A 20,522-nucleotide genomic window follows, 5' to 3' on the forward strand; every position below is an offset into this window, starting at 1 on the left:
AATGAAATGCAAAAATTGAATTTCAGAAATATTAAAAACGTAATTTAAATGTGATTGTGTAGCATACATTGTCTACTTAGTAATTGGTGTGTCTGACTTTTGCACAATGTCTCAATAGAATTTTAGAGATAGATTTGGGGTTTTTTAAAACTTAATTCCCACAATTTATTGTTTTACCATTGATTTTTAAAAATAAAACTTAAATAGCACATACACACAAAATATTTGAAAATATTTTAAGTGATGGAACGTGTCTGTGCTTGGGTAATTTAAGCATAGAATACAGTTAAAGTTTTCAGTTCCGTTCAGTCGCTCAGTCATGTCCGACTCTTTGTGGCCCCATGGACTGCAGAACGCCAGGCCTCCCTGTCCATCACCAACTCCCGGAGTTCACTCAAACTCATGTCCATTGAGTTGGCTGTTAAAGTTTTAGGGAAAGGCAAACGGCTAATGGAAAAATAGACCTAAATAGAAATGCTTTTTATGATGTGATTTTAAAAAAGAAACAAAACACAGAAGAAATCAAAAGAGACATTTTACAAAGCCTTGCATTTAAAAAAAAATGAATTAGGGAAAGCGTTGAGAGAGACAAGGCAACACCAGGCCAGATATTAGGATCTTTCAGAGTAACTCAGTCTGTTGTATCTCCCAGCTGTCTGTCAGTGGTGTGCCCATCTCTGTATTGTACTGCACACTCTTCTCCTCCTAGAACAGAATTGGAGGAGAGGCAGAAGTTTCTGTGGTGGCTGTGGTGAGCATCAGGTGCCCTCTCCAGTTCAGAGTGGGGCGGCTACCCTATGGAGTGTTTGCATTAACACTGTTTATTTAACTTAAGAAAAAATATATATAGGATGGTGTCCATCCTGATTTCAAGGCTTCTAGCAAAGAAGAGTTGCTTTCCTTCAAAAGCCTTTGAAAACCGAATGTAGATTAACATCTTTTAAAAACGGTTATTATTTAGGCTCACAAATATATGAAAAACTTACCTATGAAGCTGGCATATTGGCATACATCTAACCACACAGAAGAGATGTGTACTCCCTTATCTGACTGTTTTCCTGAGAATCTTTTCAACATACTTAATGAAAACTAAAATTTTGGCAAAGAATCTTCACAGGATCTCCCACTCTTTGTTTACTGTCATTTTGATTGCTGATACTGTATCCATGGAAGAAAAGTTATGACCCACCTAGACAGCATATTAAAAAGCAGAGACATTACTTTGCCAACAAAGGTCCGTCTAGTTAAAGCTTTGGTTTTTCCAGTAGTCATGTATGGATGTGAGAGTTGGACCATAATGAAAGCTGAGCACAGAAGAATTGATGCTTTTGAACTGTGGTGCTGGAGAAGATGCTTGAGAGTCCCTTGGACTGCAAGGAGATCCAACCAGTCCATCCTAAAGGAAATCAGTCCTGAATATTCATTGGAAGGACTGATGCTGAAGCTCCAATACTTCGGCCACCTGGTGCAAAGAACCAACTCACTGGAAAAGACCTTGATGCTGGGATGATTGAAGGCGGGAGGAGAAGGGGATGACAGAGGATGAGATGGTTGGATGGCATCACCAACTCGATGGGCATGAGTTTGAGTAAGCTCTGGGAGTTGGTGATGGACAAGGAAGCCTGGAGTACTACAGTCCAGGGGGTAGCTAAGAGTCAGATATGACTGAGCGACTGAACTGAACTGTATCCATGAACTTTCAGGGAAGAATTTTTCTTACTGTGTATCTTTTATTTTTTCTGTACAGTTGATGTCTGTAGTTGTACTTCATTCCTAATCTACTATCTTTTATTATACAGTAGGGAGTCACTTGTCCTTATCCTAGTACAGTTTATTGTTGTGCAGTCACTTAGTGATGTTCGACTCTTTGCAACCCCATGGACTTCAGCATGCCAGTAAAGATCTTCCCTGTCCTTTACCATCTCTTGGAGTTGGCTCAAACTTGGTTATGCCATCCAACCATCTCATTTTCTGTTGTCCCCTTCTCCTGCCTTCAATCTGTTCAGCATCAGGGTCTTTTCCAATGGGTCAGCCCTTCACATCCAATGGCCAAAGTATTGGAGCTTCAGCATCCGTTGTTCCAATGAAATCAGGGTTGATTTCCTTTAGAATTGACTGGTTTGATCTTTCAGTCCAAGAGACTCTCCTAGTATAATAGAAATATCCAAATATTTCAGTCAAACCTTAACCAGACGTATAATCAGGAAATATGAAAATGAGTTGGCTTTCTTAATGTATTAGAATTTATTTTTCTTTCAGTAAAGCAAAGACAATATTATTCATTAATTAGTTTAGGTCAATCAAACTTGGCTGATTGACCAAAGATTCATACTAATTTAAGGTCCAGTCATAAGCAGGAATTAAAGAACTAAAGAAATCAACAATAAAGATGAATTTAATAAAACAGATCTTCAGAGGACATGGAACTGTTTAAAAGGTATTTTTAGAAAATTTAGTATATAGGATAGAGGATTGCCCAAGTAGTCAAAGACTACTTCATCTTGTATGACAAACATTTAAAAAGGGAGAATAATGTCTGGTTGGCTAAAGAAAAACCTTATGAGGCATGGGAATAAAGAAGTATTATGAGAAAAAAAATTTTTAATAATATGGAAGTGAAAGTTCTAAGGTATAGTGAAAGCTTAAACTTTAATAAGGGGAGTCAAAATTAAGATATGATATTTACAAATTTATTCACTTTAACCAAAAACAACAACAAAGGATAAAAAGGCCATATTTCATGTGGAGGGGAAAGTAAATATAGATAATATCAGAAATATTTTAAGTTCCATGAAGGCATGAATTTTTGTCTGTTTTACCCCTTGATAGACCTCTTAGAATAGTGCTTGGAACATAATAGTTACTGCAAAAAAAAAAATGTTGAATGAAGTAAATGTTTCTTTGCTTTATTTTTTACCTTTATTAAGCAGTAAAATGACCTCATGCTTTTAGCCACATACGTGAAATGTAACATGTACGTATGACCTAAGCAATCAAGTGATATTAAATAACAAAGCAAATTTCATGAAACTACTGGGCAAGTCTCACTAAAGCCTAAGATAATCTTAGTAGCAGGAATTCTTGTAACATAATGCCATTGCAGGGCCACAAGCTACTATTCTTAAGGATTTTTAAATAAAGACTAGAAGATAACCATTACAGTGAGGACATTAAAAAAAAGGATGAACCAGAGAACCATCCTTACTCTCTTTGCAGACTTAAAAATATACAAGGAAAAACATCACAATGATTTGTTATATATCCTGTAACACCCTGGGTGTCAGTATTAAAACTGGTCATGTCAGTATATTTTAACTGTCTGAGTGTGAAGGAGAAGGATAGGTATAATCTCAACTTTCCAAGGCCTTTGATTTTGTTCTGGATGACATCCTTGTCCTTAAATTGAGAAGATATTCTCGAAACCACACAGATTTGAATGGCAGCTAAAGGAATACTGAAATAAATAAATTGTTCATTTAATTTATAGAGTCTTGTGTAAAGAGACTTTTTGAGGTCTGATCCTTGAAAGATGAGATCAGAACTCAGCATGACCTTGGTAAACTGGAGAAGTGGTCAGAAATCATGAATACCAGGAGAAAGAAAATAAATTCTTTAAATGTAAAATGTGGAAGAGTTGGCTGGAAGCAAATCTGGCAAGGGAAAAAAATGCAAAATTGGAATAAATGAAAAGGTAAACATTTACTTTAAAATTCATGCAGTGTGTGGATAATTAAAAATATGTATCTGATAGAAGTATACAAGAGCCTTTTTTTAGTACTGTGTGTATTTTTGGACTGCAGAACTAAGGTATGACTTGAAATGAAGAGCCACAAGGATGGGTGAAAAAGAACAGGAGAAATAGGTGCAATTCAGTCCACAGTCTTAAAGCCCACGACACAAAGACGTGCTCATCCAGTGTTGTTCTCTGTACAGAGGTAGAACAACAGGCCTGGACATAAAGTATTCCGTGAGGGATTAGCTATAAGTAAGAATTTCCTGAGAGTGAGAGTTGTGAGATATCAAAATAGGTTACTGAGGAAGGTTATGTTGCTCCTTTTTCCGGAAGGCCTTAAAAATAGGAGAGGTGGAATCTTTATGAAATAATTTGGGTATAGTATTATCTGAAGGAGGGAAAAATGATATGACCTTGCATGGCCCCTGCTGCTATTAATATCCGGCATTTCTACTCTTACCTTGGCTGAATGGAAATGTAGATATGTGTTTATACCAAAAGAAAAAAAAAAGACATTTTTTGCTCTTTTGTAACGTAGCAAAATTTGTCTGTCTCATAAAGAGGCATTTTAAGGCAAGTGAAATGTCCAAGCCCATCCTGAAATTCTCCATAGTAAATTTAGAGAAGCAATTAATTAAATATTCATCTTAACTATATTTTGTCAAAGGAACTGGGGAGAGTCTGTGCCATTTTTCTTTGTTTTCCAGTTCATTAAGATATAAAAGATGAACACTTACCTATACCTTTGAATTTTGGAATCCTCAGGAATGTGCCCAGATAAGGACTTGGTCTGTTCAGGAGTTTCTTGATAACCGTGTCCCCTTTCCTAGCACCTAGAAGTAATGTGCTCCCCCACCACCCCTCAAATCTCTTAGTATTGGATCCACCCACGGGCATGATGACACCAACGGAAAAGTTATCCCAGAGGTGTCTTCACTGTGAAAGGCAGTATGTGCCAACAGGTCCTTTCTTGCTAAGTTAGAAATCTCAGAGGTTTCCTGTTTACCACAAGCTCTCTCAAAGCGCCGGGGATACGTGGGTAGCCATTTTGAGCTTTCACTTTACAGTCACCTGCCCAGCATCTTAAACTGAATTCAGACTTGGATATAATGTGCCCTTGTCGCTTGAGGAGTTTTTGAGTGGTTCTGACCCACGGTACTCATCAGCTGGTACAGTAAACGTGTATAAGTACATAAGGGAAGACCTCTGTGCTTTTATCTATACCACAGATTTCTACCTATGAAAGGAGGAGGAAAGGCTGATACATGCCGAAAATATACAAATTCACTACATATCGTCATGTGTTGTCATGCACTGTAGCTCTGATAGAGCAAGCTATGTGATACTTTGAGGGGAAAAATGATGTGAACTTGTTTAACACACCAGTGTGTGATTTTTCTTCCAGCTCTCGTAAATAGATTGCCAATACTGTCAACTGTTTTTGTGAGGCTAATTTGTGTATTCTATTAGGTGTGTGTCTTATAAAGTTGATAGCCATAAAATTACTTCTAAAAAGAATATATTCCAAGAGTTTGCATTGCAGTTATATCCAGAGGTCTCCAACACAATTCTAAATCAGTAGGTAAATGTATAAAATCCTAAAGTGGAGACTCTTCTGCCTATAGAAGGATATTGTAGTAGACCATAACTGGAGGAGAAGAAGGAAGAGAAAGAGGAGGAATAGAAAGAGGGTGGGGAAAAGATAATGACAGGGTTTTTCCAGGCTTAGTTAGATCCAGGTTAGAAACCTACTCGAGATACTTTGAAGGACTGCAAGATGAGTACCCTAAGCCTGGAAATAAGATGTCTATAATACTTCTCTGCAATTCTTATCTTACCATAAATGAGGTTGATCCCCTGACCCATCCTCAGGAAGACACCTGTTTTGATGGTTTTTACCAGGAGTCGAGATGAATATATGCTGATTCATATACACTCACCTGCTTTCTCTTGTGAGCAACCACATTCATTTGCAGAAAGGAAGGGGGAGAAAACCGTTGGTGCTGATCAGCCAGTAAATACTGACATTTTAATGGAAAGTATCTAGCTCAAGTTTCACTCTGTTCCCCTGGGAGCAGTGAAGTAAACTCTCCTTTTGCCATCAAGGGTAAGAAAATGTTAGATACATGAAAGAACATTGAGTTTAAAAGTATTTCTTAGATTCCACTAAATCCCTCTAAACATCTTGTTTTCTGTGTATAGTTTTAAATTTAAGGTACTCCTTTTTTGAATATTACCTTGCATCGTAGAGGAGTAGCAGAGGGTGTGGTTCGATTACTAAGTCTAGGACTAGGTTTGCAGGGATTCAAATTATAGCTCTAACACCAGCTCTGTGACCCTGGGCAAGTAATTTAACTTGTCTGTCCTCCAGTCTTCTTTTTTTTTTTTTTTCTGTCAAAGGGAAATGGTAATAGTTCCTGCCTCGTAGGCTGCTGTGAGGGTTAGAGTCAATAGATGTAATGTTTTTAGTGCTATGATATTTTATAACTTACAGCTAATTATTTAGTAAATTTCTAAACATAGTTAGCAGTCCAAAATACGTAATGTAACCTTGATCTTAACTGCTTATTTTGCTTGAGACTGAGGTGAACCAACTTTTCAAGGCAAAAAAAAAAAGCGATTATATTTACCAGGCAACTAAACATTTTTGTCAGCTTAATTGTTTCTCTAAAGCATTCTGACTTCATTTTGTCTTACACCTTTATTGAATTTATACCATTTAGGAACTGCAAAGGGAGCTTTAGAAACTGAACCCAGCTCCCTTTATATGTCTGAGGAAAATGAGACTCAACAGAGATGACCGACCCAAAGACTTGCAACTTGTGGGTAACAGAACCCGCGTTAGAGTCCAATTCCAAATAGAGCTTTCTCCACAATGCACTTTACTGCCCTTCGGTGCTTTGGACTTTGGACACAAATTACACTAATTACCAAATATTCTATTAATATTTTTACTTTAAAAAAGGTTCCTGCACCTGATGTTATGTTTGTGTTCCTTTGTCGAGCTAAAAGAATAGTTTGTTCCTATCAATTATTATTCAACAGTACTGGTAGGTTTTTCTTTGAGCCAGTCACTGAGCTAAGTGTTGTTTTAGAGCATTTGTGTTCAGTAGACAGGAAAGGAGCCTGTCCCTTTCTTTAAAGCTAGCATTTCCCAAGGGATATTCCTGATAAATTTGAGAATACTCCAGATTCTGATGTCACACACATTAAAGAATATGAAAAGTCCTGTAGCAGAGAAATCTTATTTTCCTGATTTTTTTCATCTTCTAACTTGCGGGGGGGTGGTGCTGTAGGGTGGGGAATCACTTGTTGGCATCCCCAGAAACCAGTGATCTTTGGAATACACTTTGGGATTTCTAAGAAGACTCATGAGCTTGCTTCCACCCTTGGGTGCTTTTCTTAACAGACCCTAAGGTTTAGAGAATCAGGACGAAAAGCTGCCAGTGTCAGTAACTTCTCGTGTCATAGCATGGTCTTTGTTACAGGGGAAGTACTGTAATACTTTCCATGTAGTATTATCTGCCAAGGATGACTTGGGCTTTCCTTGAGAAGAGCCTGGGACGGAATGTGTAGACGTGCTGAGATAAGGAGCCACCCGCCAGGCTTTAGGCCTGGGACCCGACTCCGCTCTCCCTGGCTGGCAGCCCCCAGCCCTGTGCAGCCTGCTTGCCTGTCCTGCCTGCATCTTAGGGAGGAAACGTTCTGTTCGTCTGAAAACACCTCTATTCCTAGCTCTTTGACAGTTTCACTTTCCATATCCCCTCAGTTCTAAGCATGTAGAAAGAGAGATAAAGAAAGGCGATGAAATGAAAAATCAAGTGGGGCATGCTTCACATAGAGGGGAGAAATTAGTATTTATGTGCCTGCTTTGTGTGCAGTTATGACTTGAGTTTTGAAGGGAGAGAAGCGTCCTCCACAGATCACTGGACAAGATAGGGAGGGACGCGAGTGTGCAATGTGAAGTATTGGTTGGCACCGGGCATAAAAGAAGATGCTGTGCTAGTTTTTATTTAAAAAAAAAAAAGTGTCTATACTGTGATTCATTTAGGAAAGAAAAAAGGCAGCCTGACTTAAAAAAAAAAACTTCCAGATTTTCAGGGTATTTGATCAATATGAAAACAGATGAGTGTTCATTTAGGCTTCTTGGTAAATTATACAACTTTAACATAAATTATGTTCGCCAAACAGGACGTAAGAGCAAAATGATGGAATAAAGGATCAAATTTATACCACTTCCCCCCACCCCAAAAAAAAATGACAGGGGAGAGAGAATTTAAAATGTATGCCCACTTTTCCTTAAATAAAATTTCCTTAAATAGGAAATTTTGACCCTTCCCCGACTTAAAATTCTGTACTCTTTTGATGGACATTTATATTTTACAGCTTTTAAAATCAAAGTGTCTATTGTCCTTCACTCTAATTTCCTATTTATTAAAATTTGCAATCCTTAAATTTTGTATTTTTCCTCTTAAAAATGCTTTAAAAAGTTTTAGATGGTTCAGTTTGTCTATTCCTTCTAAGTAGGAAATTAATCTCTTTGGCTTGATGAGGCTACGTAGCTTAATCTCATTGGATGCTTGTGTCCAAAGATGTGTGAATATTTCCCATACAGTGAGACACTGGCATTATCTCTGAGATCTTAATCAAAACTGTGCTGATTGCTTAGGAGTTGGGCCTTATGAGAGAGGAAATAAGTCAACCTAAAACAGTGACTCGGTTACATTAGTAATGCTGTAAGATTGTTTATTTCTAAAAGAGTTTTAAAAATACAGTTTAAAAAATATAATTCTTATATTTGCAGAAATTTTGTGTTGTATTTGTCAGACTGCCCATGGTATTATCTATATTTAGCAATGCAAAGTGAACTTATATCCCCAAGACCTACTGATATTTCAACCAGTGGGCATTACTTAAATGAAACAGCCACATCTCAAGGGAAGATACACTGTTGGATTCAACTAATACAAATTTAGAAACGTTTTGCATTATACTGTATTCTCCCTGTTTCAAAGTATTTATAATTTCCATAAAATTAAATCATGTTAAAGTGAAGAAAACAAGTTTACACAGGGTAGTCAAGAAATTGAATTGCATCTAACTGAATTTTTGCAAATGAATGTGGATCTATTTTTCTTCCTGAGCCTCATAACCTCTTTACAGAATGTATGTGTTATTATTCCCATTCTCTGGCTAAGGCAGCTGAGGTTTATGAAACTGTGAATTGGCCAAATTTGTACCCCCAGTGATGGGTGGGGTGCCGAAATGTTCACCCTCCAAACACTGCCTTGCTCCATCCGTTGTTTACAGCTCGCCTCGGATGTCATCTTTTCAAATAACCTTTCCCTGACAGCACTAACCACCTGGGCCCCTTTCCTATGTCGTCACCCCCTACCTAGCCTGTTCTGCTGTGGTGGTTTCTCTGTATCATTTTTCTATCTGCAATTGTTATACAAATCCCCTGTGTCCCTTAAAGTCTCAGTTTCGTGATGACCAGTACTTTTGTTTTGTTCACCCTGGCGTCTCTGGCACCAAGTATAATGCGTGACGTATTTATATATCTGTGACTGTTGATCAGACTTTGTTCATTGATATGTGTAATATTAAACAGCATGATTTTGGCTCACGGCCTCCAGTGACATCAGCTTAGCCAGGATTTGATTGGCCGTGTGGTCCAAGCTAGAGTTTAGTTTAAATTCTGTGATGAGCATACACCACATACAGTTTCGTATAGTTTATCTGCTCCAAAGCTGGCTCAGATCGCCTGCCTTGTGTCCCGTAAAAGGATCTGCACTGCGTTCGTGCACCTTAATCTCATTTCTGACATTTAACTGTCACCCTTCCTGACCACCAGCCCTGACAAAAGTTCCGAAGTATTAAAACTTGTGTGTTACACAGTCCTGGTGTGTTTTGTAGTCAGCAGGGCAGTCATGTCGAGTCCTCTTGTCCTGGAGTTTTACACAGATAAAGGGAGGATATCGTTTTGAGAGGAATGCTCTAACTACAAAGTGCATCCTGAAGGCCATTTAGCTCACAATGAAGGTCTGTGTTTAAAATAGCACTATAACAAAGTAACTACAGAGTTTTGGCAAGAGCTTCAACTATTTATAGAACTAAGTAAGGCATAGTAAATAGGGCTGCAGTACCCAGTTCTCCCTTGCCATAACCCCAGACTTAAGAGAAGCACTGTAATTATATTTTTCAACTTAAAAAAAAATCATAGTAGCCATTATCAGTTTAACCATACGGAAGCTCAGGCTGGGATTTCTTTTTTAAATGCATACTTTTGATTTTCAACAGCTGCACTGGGGCTTTAATCATATATTATCTTTATGAAGCCTTTTTCTAACATATGTTAATTGGCTGTTTTCTGTGACAAATTATGAGCTCTTACTTTGATGAGGTTCAATTGCAATCATGTTGGAGTCGAGTATGTAGAGTTTCCACCCCTGCTAGCTCCTCAAACCACTACAAACATCCGCACGTCACTGCAGTGCTGAGTAATGGCAGGATTTGGGCTGGCTGATTTTGCTACAGATTTTTTTTTCCACAGGATATTTTCAGCTTCTTTGTACTAAATCTGTTGCAGGGTTTGCCCTTTTTAGCAGAAGCATGCTCTAAAATTAACATCAAATCTTATTGGAGATTACTATAATACAGTGAGAAATATTTCATAATACAGCACCCAGCGTCTGTTTTGCTTTACTAACATTTTAATACATTTGTTAGACATTTTGTAGAAGAGTCAGTTAGTTGTGAGGTTGGTAAATGTTTTCTAATTCGTCAGCGTTTTGTAATGTGTATTTTGAATTTTGCTCTTTTGAGGAAAAGAACAGTGATTTATTGAGTAGCTGACCAAGTGTATATTTAACTATCATAAAGAAAATGCACATACTTTTTTTGTTTTTTCTAGGTGTTGCCAAACATCAATATGCTAAAGATTCCATTGTATTTTCCTTTTTCTTTGTAGTCACATCTGTTGGTCAGTGATAAAAAGAATTACATGTTCCATCAAGGTTAATGTCCTATGGGATGCATAACATCCATTCCAGTCGTCTGTCCTAATGTCAGTTTTTATATATGATTAGGATGCGCAGATATGTTCTAATCCATCTACTCTGAGAACTGTGACAGCCTGCATCAGAAACCAGCAGATGATCACTGATAGCTAGTGTTAGACTAGATACAAAAATGCAGTGCATTTGTTTGTATTCAGAGGAAAGTAGTCAGGTCAGTGATTAAGGCCTTCAGAATCTGTGTCAAACGCCAGTCATACTGGGATTAATTTCTCTATGTTTCTGCCTTGCCACCTAAGGTAAAGGGTCTGTAAACTGAGGTTCTCCAAAGCCAAAGCTTGGGGTCAAATTTCCACATAGGTATTAGAGTTTAGAATAAGATGAGCCAGATGTGAATAGGAGCTACTCCTCAAGAGGCTGTTTTTAATCAGCCGTTTCCCAGGAGTAGCACACAGTCAATGAGCTCTAAATCCTGAGGCTACCTGCGCACGTAGGAAGGCCTGGGAACATCATTACAGAACTTACATTTGAGCATATGTGGAAAAATTAGAGCAGAAATTAAGGGTAAGAAAGGTTAACTTCAGAAGTCTTACTTTGGTACTGCTGTTTTAGAGGGTCTTAAAGAGATCATTTCAAATTTTTTTTTTTTTTTTTAAGGAATATTAAACTTAACTAAATGCAGGTACTACTCTATTAAAAGAGCCTTGTAAATAAGCCAAATGAAAAATTACTATTGATTTATGTTCACCAGAACCATTTAAACATGTGTATTACTTTGAGAAGGTACACATGCACCAATTTCATCCTGAGTAAATAAATATAAAGTTTTTTGTTTTTTTTTTCCATTAATAGCACTACAGCTAGAGAGAAAGTCTTCAGGAGTCATGCATGATGTTGGAGTCATGCATGATGTTTCAGTGTGACTCTGGAGTCAGGAGGTGCCCTGTCTTGAGCTAGTGGACACAAGGAAATTTATTGTAGTTCCACTTGATAAGACACATATACTTAATTGGCTTTAAGAAAATAAACCAAGGTAAAGAATGATGTGTAAATGAAACAGGGAACTTGACACTTGACTGTATGGAAGCCCGTGAGCCATGTGGCTTAATTGGGGCCAGTTGGGATCATTTAATGATTGCTGTCAGAAGATCAGATTTAATTCTCCTTATAAGAAGACCACAGTGGGACAGAGTTAAACAAATTGTCATCAGAGGTTTCAGATGAACAAAGCCTTAATTAGGTTGATTAGGATGCTGTAAAGGAGATGAAGAGAAATAGAAAAATTGATGAATCACGAGCTTCCATGTTGAGCCATATATAATAGTAATATCAAATATCTGTATTTTGATTTGAGATATGATTATGGCATTTTGAATATTATGTAAATTATCATAGAAGGTTTCTGTGTAAACACTTTACATTTCTAAAGTTTAGCTAGAGACAAAAGTAAATGACATTCAGTGAATGTAAATAGCAGATGATTTATCAAGCATATTCTTCTTAATGTAGAACAAAAACATTGGCAGGAAGACAGTAGTATTTCTTCTCATTCCAAGGTCATTTTTAAAATGTTAATAAATTGGTAAAGTAAATAACAACAGAGGCAAATCATTTTCAAGAACATAATTTTCAATCATGTAATGTAACATTTGAATACAGATTATTATTTTATTACTTAGCCTTTACGTAGAATGTCCTTTTAACCATTTATATCACAATCCTAATAGTATTATGATCATTTATTGGTGATAATACTCAGGAGTACTCAGGTGTCTTAAAATGCACTCTTGTTGTTTACACACATCTTATGAAAAACTAAAATGTGTTTTTTCTATTTGTTGCAGTTTTGTGGGAAAATATTCCCTCTGCACAAACACACACACACACATGCAAATGGATTAGTAAGGGTGAAAACTGTGTCTAATACACACAGGCTTTTGAGAAAAAAAATTGTTGAATATTTACATTTTAATAATGAAATATGGTGTATTAAAGATTAAGAAAATAATAAGTTTTTCAAAAGGAATTCATATTTTTATCCTAACAAGATGAAAATTTACAATAGCACATCCCCTATTTCAAGCCTAGTATGCTGTGAAGGCTGACACTTTTGTTTCGCTAATATTGGTGTCATATAGTGCTTAACTTGCTGTGTTCAATAACAGCAACAGAACGTCCAGATGCATGTGCTTTTGGAGCGGTTACAGCTGGGGAACAGAGCACACTCTGTGATGCGTGGTAGCTCTTGCTTTGTGATGAGGACAGGGCTGGATCTGCGTTGGTGGTGAGCCCTGCCCCATCACTAAATAGCCTGTAGAAGAAAGCAAGGTGGACATGCTGTTGTGAAACATCAGGAAACCAAAGACTTGATGGAACCCTGACTTAATTACTCAGTACAATGCGGAAAGACTAAAAACTGTGGTGTGGTTGGATAGCACAAGGCTTCTGACATCTTTAGACCATTCGGAGTTTATTTTAGCATGGGATTGGAGAATACTGTTTAAGCCCCACTGTGAAAAATATGTCCAAGGCAAAATATACCATGGATGATCATGACAGGGAAGCTGTGCTTCCCTTGTGTTTATTAAATTGTTTATAATGAAATACAGTTGTTTAAAGATTTCTGTCTCTTAAATTCTAGTTTTGTGTAAATAAAATGATTTATATCAGTGATAATGGCAGGTTAGGCCCACTTACTAAATTAATTGCAGGGGTTTTCAAAATGAGTTCTTTTTTAGCCTTATTATATTTCTGACATACATTTCATCTCCTTTTGTCCTTGGGGAAAGATATTAAAGTAGGACTAGAAACATTAATGTAGAGTTTTCAGCAGCCGTGGTCATTGGGAAAATTGATATATTTCCCTAGTTATTTCCACTTTTGCAGCCTGAAGCTCTTCCATGACTGATACTTATGAGAAGCTTCTTAATTTTTATAACACTGTAAATTTTTCTTCATATAATGATTATTGCTAGTGGATAAATGAGGTATTACCTTCAGAAGTTGCCCATCATCATCTCTGCAAAGTGAGGTCTTCATGGTATAAGTAAAGACTACATGGTTCACTTGATAACCTCATTGTACAGAACCTTCAATTTGCCTCAAAGCTGAAGCAGTCTTAAAAGTAGTAAGCCACGTTCTCAGTCCTACTTTGGACCTAGCCTTCACCTACAGTACTACATTTAATGATTACACTGTCCTAAAGATGAAGAAGTCTTTCCCAGCTGTTTTGTAAGGCAGGGGAACAAACAGTGGTTCTAAGTGATTAAATTATTAGTCTGTAATCAGCCTCACTTCTCAGAATCTCTTATTCCATATATGAGATGCTATATAAATACAATGAAAGATTAAGTGAGTCGTCTTCATGTATAAATGAAAAATGTTCTTAGTAGTCATTCAAAATAGTGATAAAGACCTGAGAGATAAAAATCTTAATGAATTAATTCATTAATCAACCAATAGTTATTAGCTCCCACTGTATGCTTGGCACTGGGCTAGAAACTGAGAATGCAAAAGTTGGGCAAGCCAGACTTGGCCCACAGATGTTGTGGAAGTCAGCAGACAGAATTTCTATTATGACATGCCACAAAGGAAGGCATGGTGCTCTGAGCCCTCACGGGAGCATTTGATGTGATCAGGAGTGTGGAGTGCTTTCTGGGAGGTGAAACGGGCGCTGAGTCAGAAAGGAAGGGAAGAAGTTAAGGAGGCACAGAGGAGAGGGAGGAACATTCCAGGAAGAAGGAATTGCATATGCAAAGGCCCTGTGGTAGGAAGGAGCATGGCGGGTGTGAGGAGCTGAAAGACAGTTGACATTATTTACTATCTGTATGTGTGACATTATGTTACTGTTTTGAAAATGACTCAAAATTAATCATATTAACTTGGAATAAATTAAAAAAATAACTTTAGTTTGGCATGATGGTACTTAGCCGGTGGAGAAGAATGGGTAAATTTGTTATCCTTAAGAGGATGTCTTAGCTATGTGTCGTCAGAATGAGCTCAGCTTGCATTCATACCTAGGGTAATATAGCATTCTATATAATACATGGTAAACTTAGAGAGAAATGGAATAACTTTCAAGACCAAGGGAATATTCCTTAGTTCATAAGACATCACACAGTTGACTAACAATAAGATTAATAATTATTGTAATATCTTTGGAAGTTCCTCTATCAGGAAGATCCCCTGGAGGAGGAAATGGCTACCCACTCCAGTATTCTTGCCTGGAGAATTCCATGGGCAGAGGAGCCTGCCAGTCTACAGTCCATGGAGTTGCAGAGAGTTGAACACAACAGAGTGACTAACACTTTTGAAGTTCAGAATACTTAAGAGAAAAAAGTGAAAGTTCTACTTGTTCCTTTTAACCAGAATATAATTAAAGGCCTCATATGTCTTTCAAATACATCATAAAGCAGAAAGTTAAATGTATCTAGATGCAGCATAATGAGCAACGTTTTCCACTTAAAATAATAATGTATCATTTAATTGTTTGAATTAGTAATACGAGGCTTGAAGCAACTAGGCTTATGTTCATTTTTGTCCTTTGCTAAGTAACCAGCTTGTATTTATTTAACCATATAATTTCTTGTATGATGTAGCATGCTTGGTTTTCAGCCCTGAATGTTTTCAAAACGTTTTATGAAGATGCTAATGTCAGTGAAAATGTGAGTCAGTGAAAAAGTTATTTGCTAATGTGAGTAAAAGAAAAACAGAATTCTTCATTGCAAACTGACATCACATTTTTTAATGTTTTATCATTATTCATAGGCTGTTTTTATTTAAGTGATTGCACTGTGCTTATTGTAGCAAAATACATGCTTTGCAAAGATAAGTTTAGCAGCAGAGAATTAATTTCTTCCCACATCTTTTAATGTGGCATGGCAGACTCACTCTAAGATCAAAACATAAAACTGAAGGTTATGTTTAATTTCTAAATCAAAGTGTTGTGGGAAGATGATTGAAATCTGAAGATGACTCAGATCCACTTGATATGTGGTTTTCTTCCTACAGAAATCTTATGGTAGACTGCCATTTCCATGTTAGAAATAACCTAATAGTGATGAGATTAAAATAAATAGTTTCACTATAACTGAAAGTTTATGTTAGTTACTTTGATTCTTAATCTGAATTCTTGTTAAGAACTTTGAAAATTTCAATAACTTAGGTATCTCTCCTCTCCCCACCTCACTATATCTTTTTTTTTTTAATGGAGGCAAAGAAGTAATCTGTGTATTTTGTATTTTCCAACAAACACTGATTTTTTTCACAATTACCAAAAAAATAAATAAATAAAGTATCCATTTGGCTCTTTGCCTGTATAGAATCCTTCATGTGCCTCGAGGGAGTGAATTAAGGTTATATGGCTGCATGAGCTGTGTTAAGATGATTTTGGTGAGGCGTGGTAAATGGTCATTGCTGTGTATCTCCTACTTCACCAAAATGAACTTATTTATCTTCTTATTTTTATTTCTTCCAGCAGTCAGACAGAATACTAACCTAGAGCTGAAATGGATTTTTTTTTTCCCTCAGGTGTCTTAAAAATAGGAGTCAGAAATGTTGTCCCATGTCTGGAGTTCTCTGCTTGTCCCTTATCTGAACCTCTCAAAGGCCTCCCTGTGTGGGGTGTGCAGCCCAGCACCCTCAGACAGTTCTGCTCAGAGAAGGAAGTGAAGAGTTTTGGTTCCCATTTTACACTTCTGGAACAGTTTAGGGAAGGAAGCACCTTTACACCTTTTATTGTTCGTGGTTGCTGACATCATATCCTTCCCTGACCAGCCTGTGCGTGTTTCCTGCCATTCTGTCAAGATTCTTCTGTGTTACTGGGAGGGATTTGTGGGAGGGAGGGAGAGAGGAAGAGAGCAAGAAAGAGGGGGGTAAGAGGGGAGGAGGTGTGTGTCACTCAAGGGAACTGGTTTGTAAATGAGAGAGTCCCGGGTGGGAGAAGGAGCTTTTAGCATCTGTCCACAAGAATCCTTCTCTCCTTGGGTCTCAAACCACTTTGCCTTCATCTGTCTGCTTATGCCAAACTCAAAGTGAACAGAAGCCTGCCATAATGAAGTTCCCCTTTTTTTTAGTAAGCAGCCTGATTTTATTTTTCTTATATTTAGGTTGGCAAAAGAAAAAAAAATGCAGAAGACTGTAGTATAGAGTGTAACTATGGTAGACTGTTGTTTTTTTTTTTTAATTACTGATTGTTTCTCTGTAGCTCTGTCATTTTCCAAGAATTCTTCTTTTATGTGGAAAGAAGTAGCGGCAAGGCTGCTGGAATTATTTTAAGCTTATGGTTGATTGTACATAATGAAAGTTCTCAGTGTAACTCGAATACTACTACATGTCGTTCAGCTGTTATATCCTTTTCTTCATATACATACAAAGCAATTTTTCAGATTAATGAGATTATGTAATCTCTTCTTCAGCCTCTCTAGGCCTTCTAGAAACTAATTCTTGAAACCAACTTTGCAGTATAATTTTTGTGTAAAAATCAGGTTGAAAAAATAGTTATGCTAAGAAAACAGCTACTGAGCTGTTACTGACCTTCCTAACTCTTTGAATTTTTACTGACAACCTTGAAACATGGTGACCCATAATCAAATAGTCTTTAAGCCCAATAGTCCAAAGCACATTTTATTTCATGAAAACAATCTCATCATCACCACATCTTCTTCTGCATATGTACTTAATCATATCAGATTTTGCATTTCAGAAATGTTCAAAAAGCAGCACCCTTCAAGACACATTCATTTTTATGGGAAGTAAGATATTTGAATGCTATTAAAATTTAACCTTGCATTCTCTCTACCTTGTATATTTCACAAAGGAAAATATATTTAATGTCATCTTTAATCAGATATATATTTATACATATTGATACAAACCATTTCTTTCTGGCAAATATGTCCCATTATGTTTTAAGAATTAAAAAAAAAAAAAATCCTTGCTCTGCTCTTTTTAAGAAATGTCCCTTGTTTCAAAGTTGTGAAATATGGGGTGGTGAGATGGAAGAACTCTTCTAAGTTTGATTCATCAGGAACTCTGTCCTTCCGAGAAGACTCTTCTCCAGGGATGTTTCTCTACTCGTTTGGTTATTTGTATTTTGAAATCAGGATCTGCAGAGGTTCTCCTCTTCCCCGCCTCATTCCACTCTCTAATCTGTTCACCCTGACCTTCCACCTTAAAGTGAATAAGCGCTTAGGCAGGCATAGTCCTGTAAGCCGATAGTGCCACCGGCCTCAGCTCAATGAAAGAAAGGAAATTGTCCCTTATGCATTTGCTGTGGATTCATGGGTTGGCTTTTCTGTGACCGAGGAAGCCTGCTTGTCTCTTTGGGGTCTTGCACATGCATGGGAAATACCATTCTAACGTGCTGCTTGCTTCTAAGGTAAGACTATAGGAAACACAGGAAAATTGTCCAGTTGAGTGATATTTTAGACTGACTAAAAATAGATAGATGGACAATGTTTGGCAATAGTGAATATGCAGTTGTGCTTTGCAGATTTTTCGTATTTTAATGTAATTTTTAATGTTATCTTGTAGCTAATTTTTTCCTGTCTGTCCAAATGTGTGTTATTTATATAAGTCTAAAACTTTGAACTACTTCCAACATTCAAAATTACCGCTGGAGTAATCATTTTGATGAGCCCTGTGTGGTTGTGAAATTACTCAACATATATATATATTCTCAGAGGCAGAACTGAGCTGTAGTTTCATAGAAGGCATTGGGAAAAAGAGAATGGATAGTCTTAGTATTTAAGCAGAACTTAATCCACCAGAACTAATTATATCATAATAGTTTCTGCAATTAGATAATCACAGAAAACTTTTAAAAAATTTATTCAAGGTGATAAAGAATTTAGAAATTAAATTAAAGAAATCAAAAGACAGCTAATGTGATCAGACCAAGTGTGCAACAGTTCCAATTCCTGTTCCAATAACTTTGAATTGGAGCCAGATAATCTATTAAATAGCCAGGACATGGGCTTAATGTTACATAATACATGTGGGAATTTATCAGGTCGGTTGTCAGACACCAACTAAAATAAACAGGGAAACTCTGAGCAACATGTTAAGTATTTGCATTCTTTGAGGGAAAAGGGATAAAATGATTGAAGCTGTTGCTTGCAAATTAAGAAGCCATTTGTGGAATGCCTTTTTTTTTAACTTCCACATTTCACAGCAATTCACTTTCACTCAAATATTTTCAGATATAATTTAAACAAAGAAGAATACTTTCAATACCCTGGATTCTCTGGATTTATCTTACATTGTCAATGATCACTTCTCTCATTTTATTTCATGGCCTAAGATATCCAGTATATAATTTTGTATTTTACTACCCAAAAAGATATGATAGATCTTCTTAAAATATTTTAAAATAGGGGACTGACAGCTTATAGTCATAAATGGAATAATACTCTAATTTTTGCACCATTTCTTTCTTTTCTGTGAATGATTATCTTTTTTGATTCTTGTATTCAAGATATAGCTTAAGGGCTTTCAAAAGGAAAAGGAGATCTCACAGCTGATAGCTGCTTGTTATGTAAGATTAAATATCCCACATTATTTTTACAGTGTTCCCGTAACAGTGACTTTTTAAAAGTAAGATTAAAGGATTTAGATTTAAATTAGTTGACATTTGCATATATCAAATAGCGCTTTCATAATAGTCCATCCTATTTGCATAACGAGGGACGTTATCACCTCTGCTGTCAAAACATGAGATTGTTTTCCCTTCAGAAATGAATTAGCTGCCCTACTTAGCATACACAGGTACATAAAGGTTCATTAACTCTCTGATTTAGGTAATTTTTCATAACAGAAGGGTAAAAATAGTCACCTAATTTCATTAAAAAAATACTAAGAAACTCTTTGCAAAAGATATATTTCAAGTGTTGGGCTTTAAAGAATAGTTTTCATCATTTAAATGACTTGTTAAATTACTTACAAGAGTCTTTTAATTATAAAAACAAACCATTTCTACTTGATACGCTCCTGCATGTGATATATCATGTACTTTTAATAAATACTTACTTTCTGTTCATTTGATTTGTTTAGTTCCACAGAATTAAAAAAAAATAGAATGTGATAGTTCTTATGAAAGTGGCTTGCTATTAAAGTCGTGCTTGATCTTTGTTTTTTGTTCAGCAGGAACGAATGCAGGAATTTGGGAACTGAGCAGCGCAAGTGCTGAAAAAGGAGATTTGTTTGGAGGAAACAGGAAAGAGAAAGAAAAGGAAGGAAAAAATACATAATTTCAGGGACGAGAGAGAGAAGAAAGACGGGGACTATGGGGAGAAAAAAGATTCAGATTACGAGGATTATGGATGAACGTAACAGACAGGTGAGTGGGGTAAACTTTTTGGAATTATTATTTACATGGACCGTTTATTACATTTCCTCCCAGATACATTAAGGGTATTGAAAGCATTTCGAGCTTATCCATTGAGAAAAGATTTAGTGAGTTAAATGCGGTCTGTTTAAGTGCTAGTATTCTCTTATAGGTACAGGGTAAAAATCATCCTGTGGGTAAAAATTATACTTTACACATTCATGATGATTCACCTTTTGCTTCAACATTAATTTTAAATGGAAGCTGCATTTGTGTAACATAAATAGTTTAATAATTGAGTTAATAAGTATAATATTGCTCTACTGCGCACATCACCAAATAAAGATATTCTTAGATTTGTGGGAATGAGGCCTTTTGTGGTCCTCCACCTAAAGGTTTATAATATGGGCTAAATATCCTGTATAAAAATAGTTTTCATTCTGTTCAC

The 20,522-nt window shown here is 36.5% G+C and overlaps 1 protein-coding gene across 24 annotated transcripts in view; it reads left to right on the forward strand.

Annotated features, from left to right (window-relative positions):
• MEF2C (myocyte enhancer factor 2C) overlaps positions 1-20,522 on the forward strand; it is a 179,169-nt gene that overhangs the window by 56,506 nt on the left and 102,141 nt on the right. For 18 of the 24 annotated variants that reach the window (XM_027545642.1, XM_027545636.1, XM_027545652.1 and 15 more), the window contains one exon: positions 19,891-20,086. In XM_027545642.1, coding sequence (XP_027401443.1) covers positions 20,033-20,086 — 54 coding nt within the window. In that variant the 5' untranslated portion in view covers positions 19,891-20,032. Of the gene's footprint in view, positions 1-18,103; positions 18,128-19,890; positions 20,087-20,522 lie in introns of those variants that run through there. The other 6 variants (XM_027545629.1, XM_027545630.1, XM_027545644.1 and 3 more) reach the window with 2 other exon arrangements.

This window comes from Bos indicus x Bos taurus, chromosome 7, assembly GCF_003369695.1.
Source record: "Bos indicus x Bos taurus breed Angus x Brahman F1 hybrid chromosome 7, Bos_hybrid_MaternalHap_v2.0, whole genome shotgun sequence".
Lineage (NCBI taxonomy): Eukaryota > Metazoa > Chordata > Mammalia > Artiodactyla > Bovidae > Bos > Bos indicus x Bos taurus.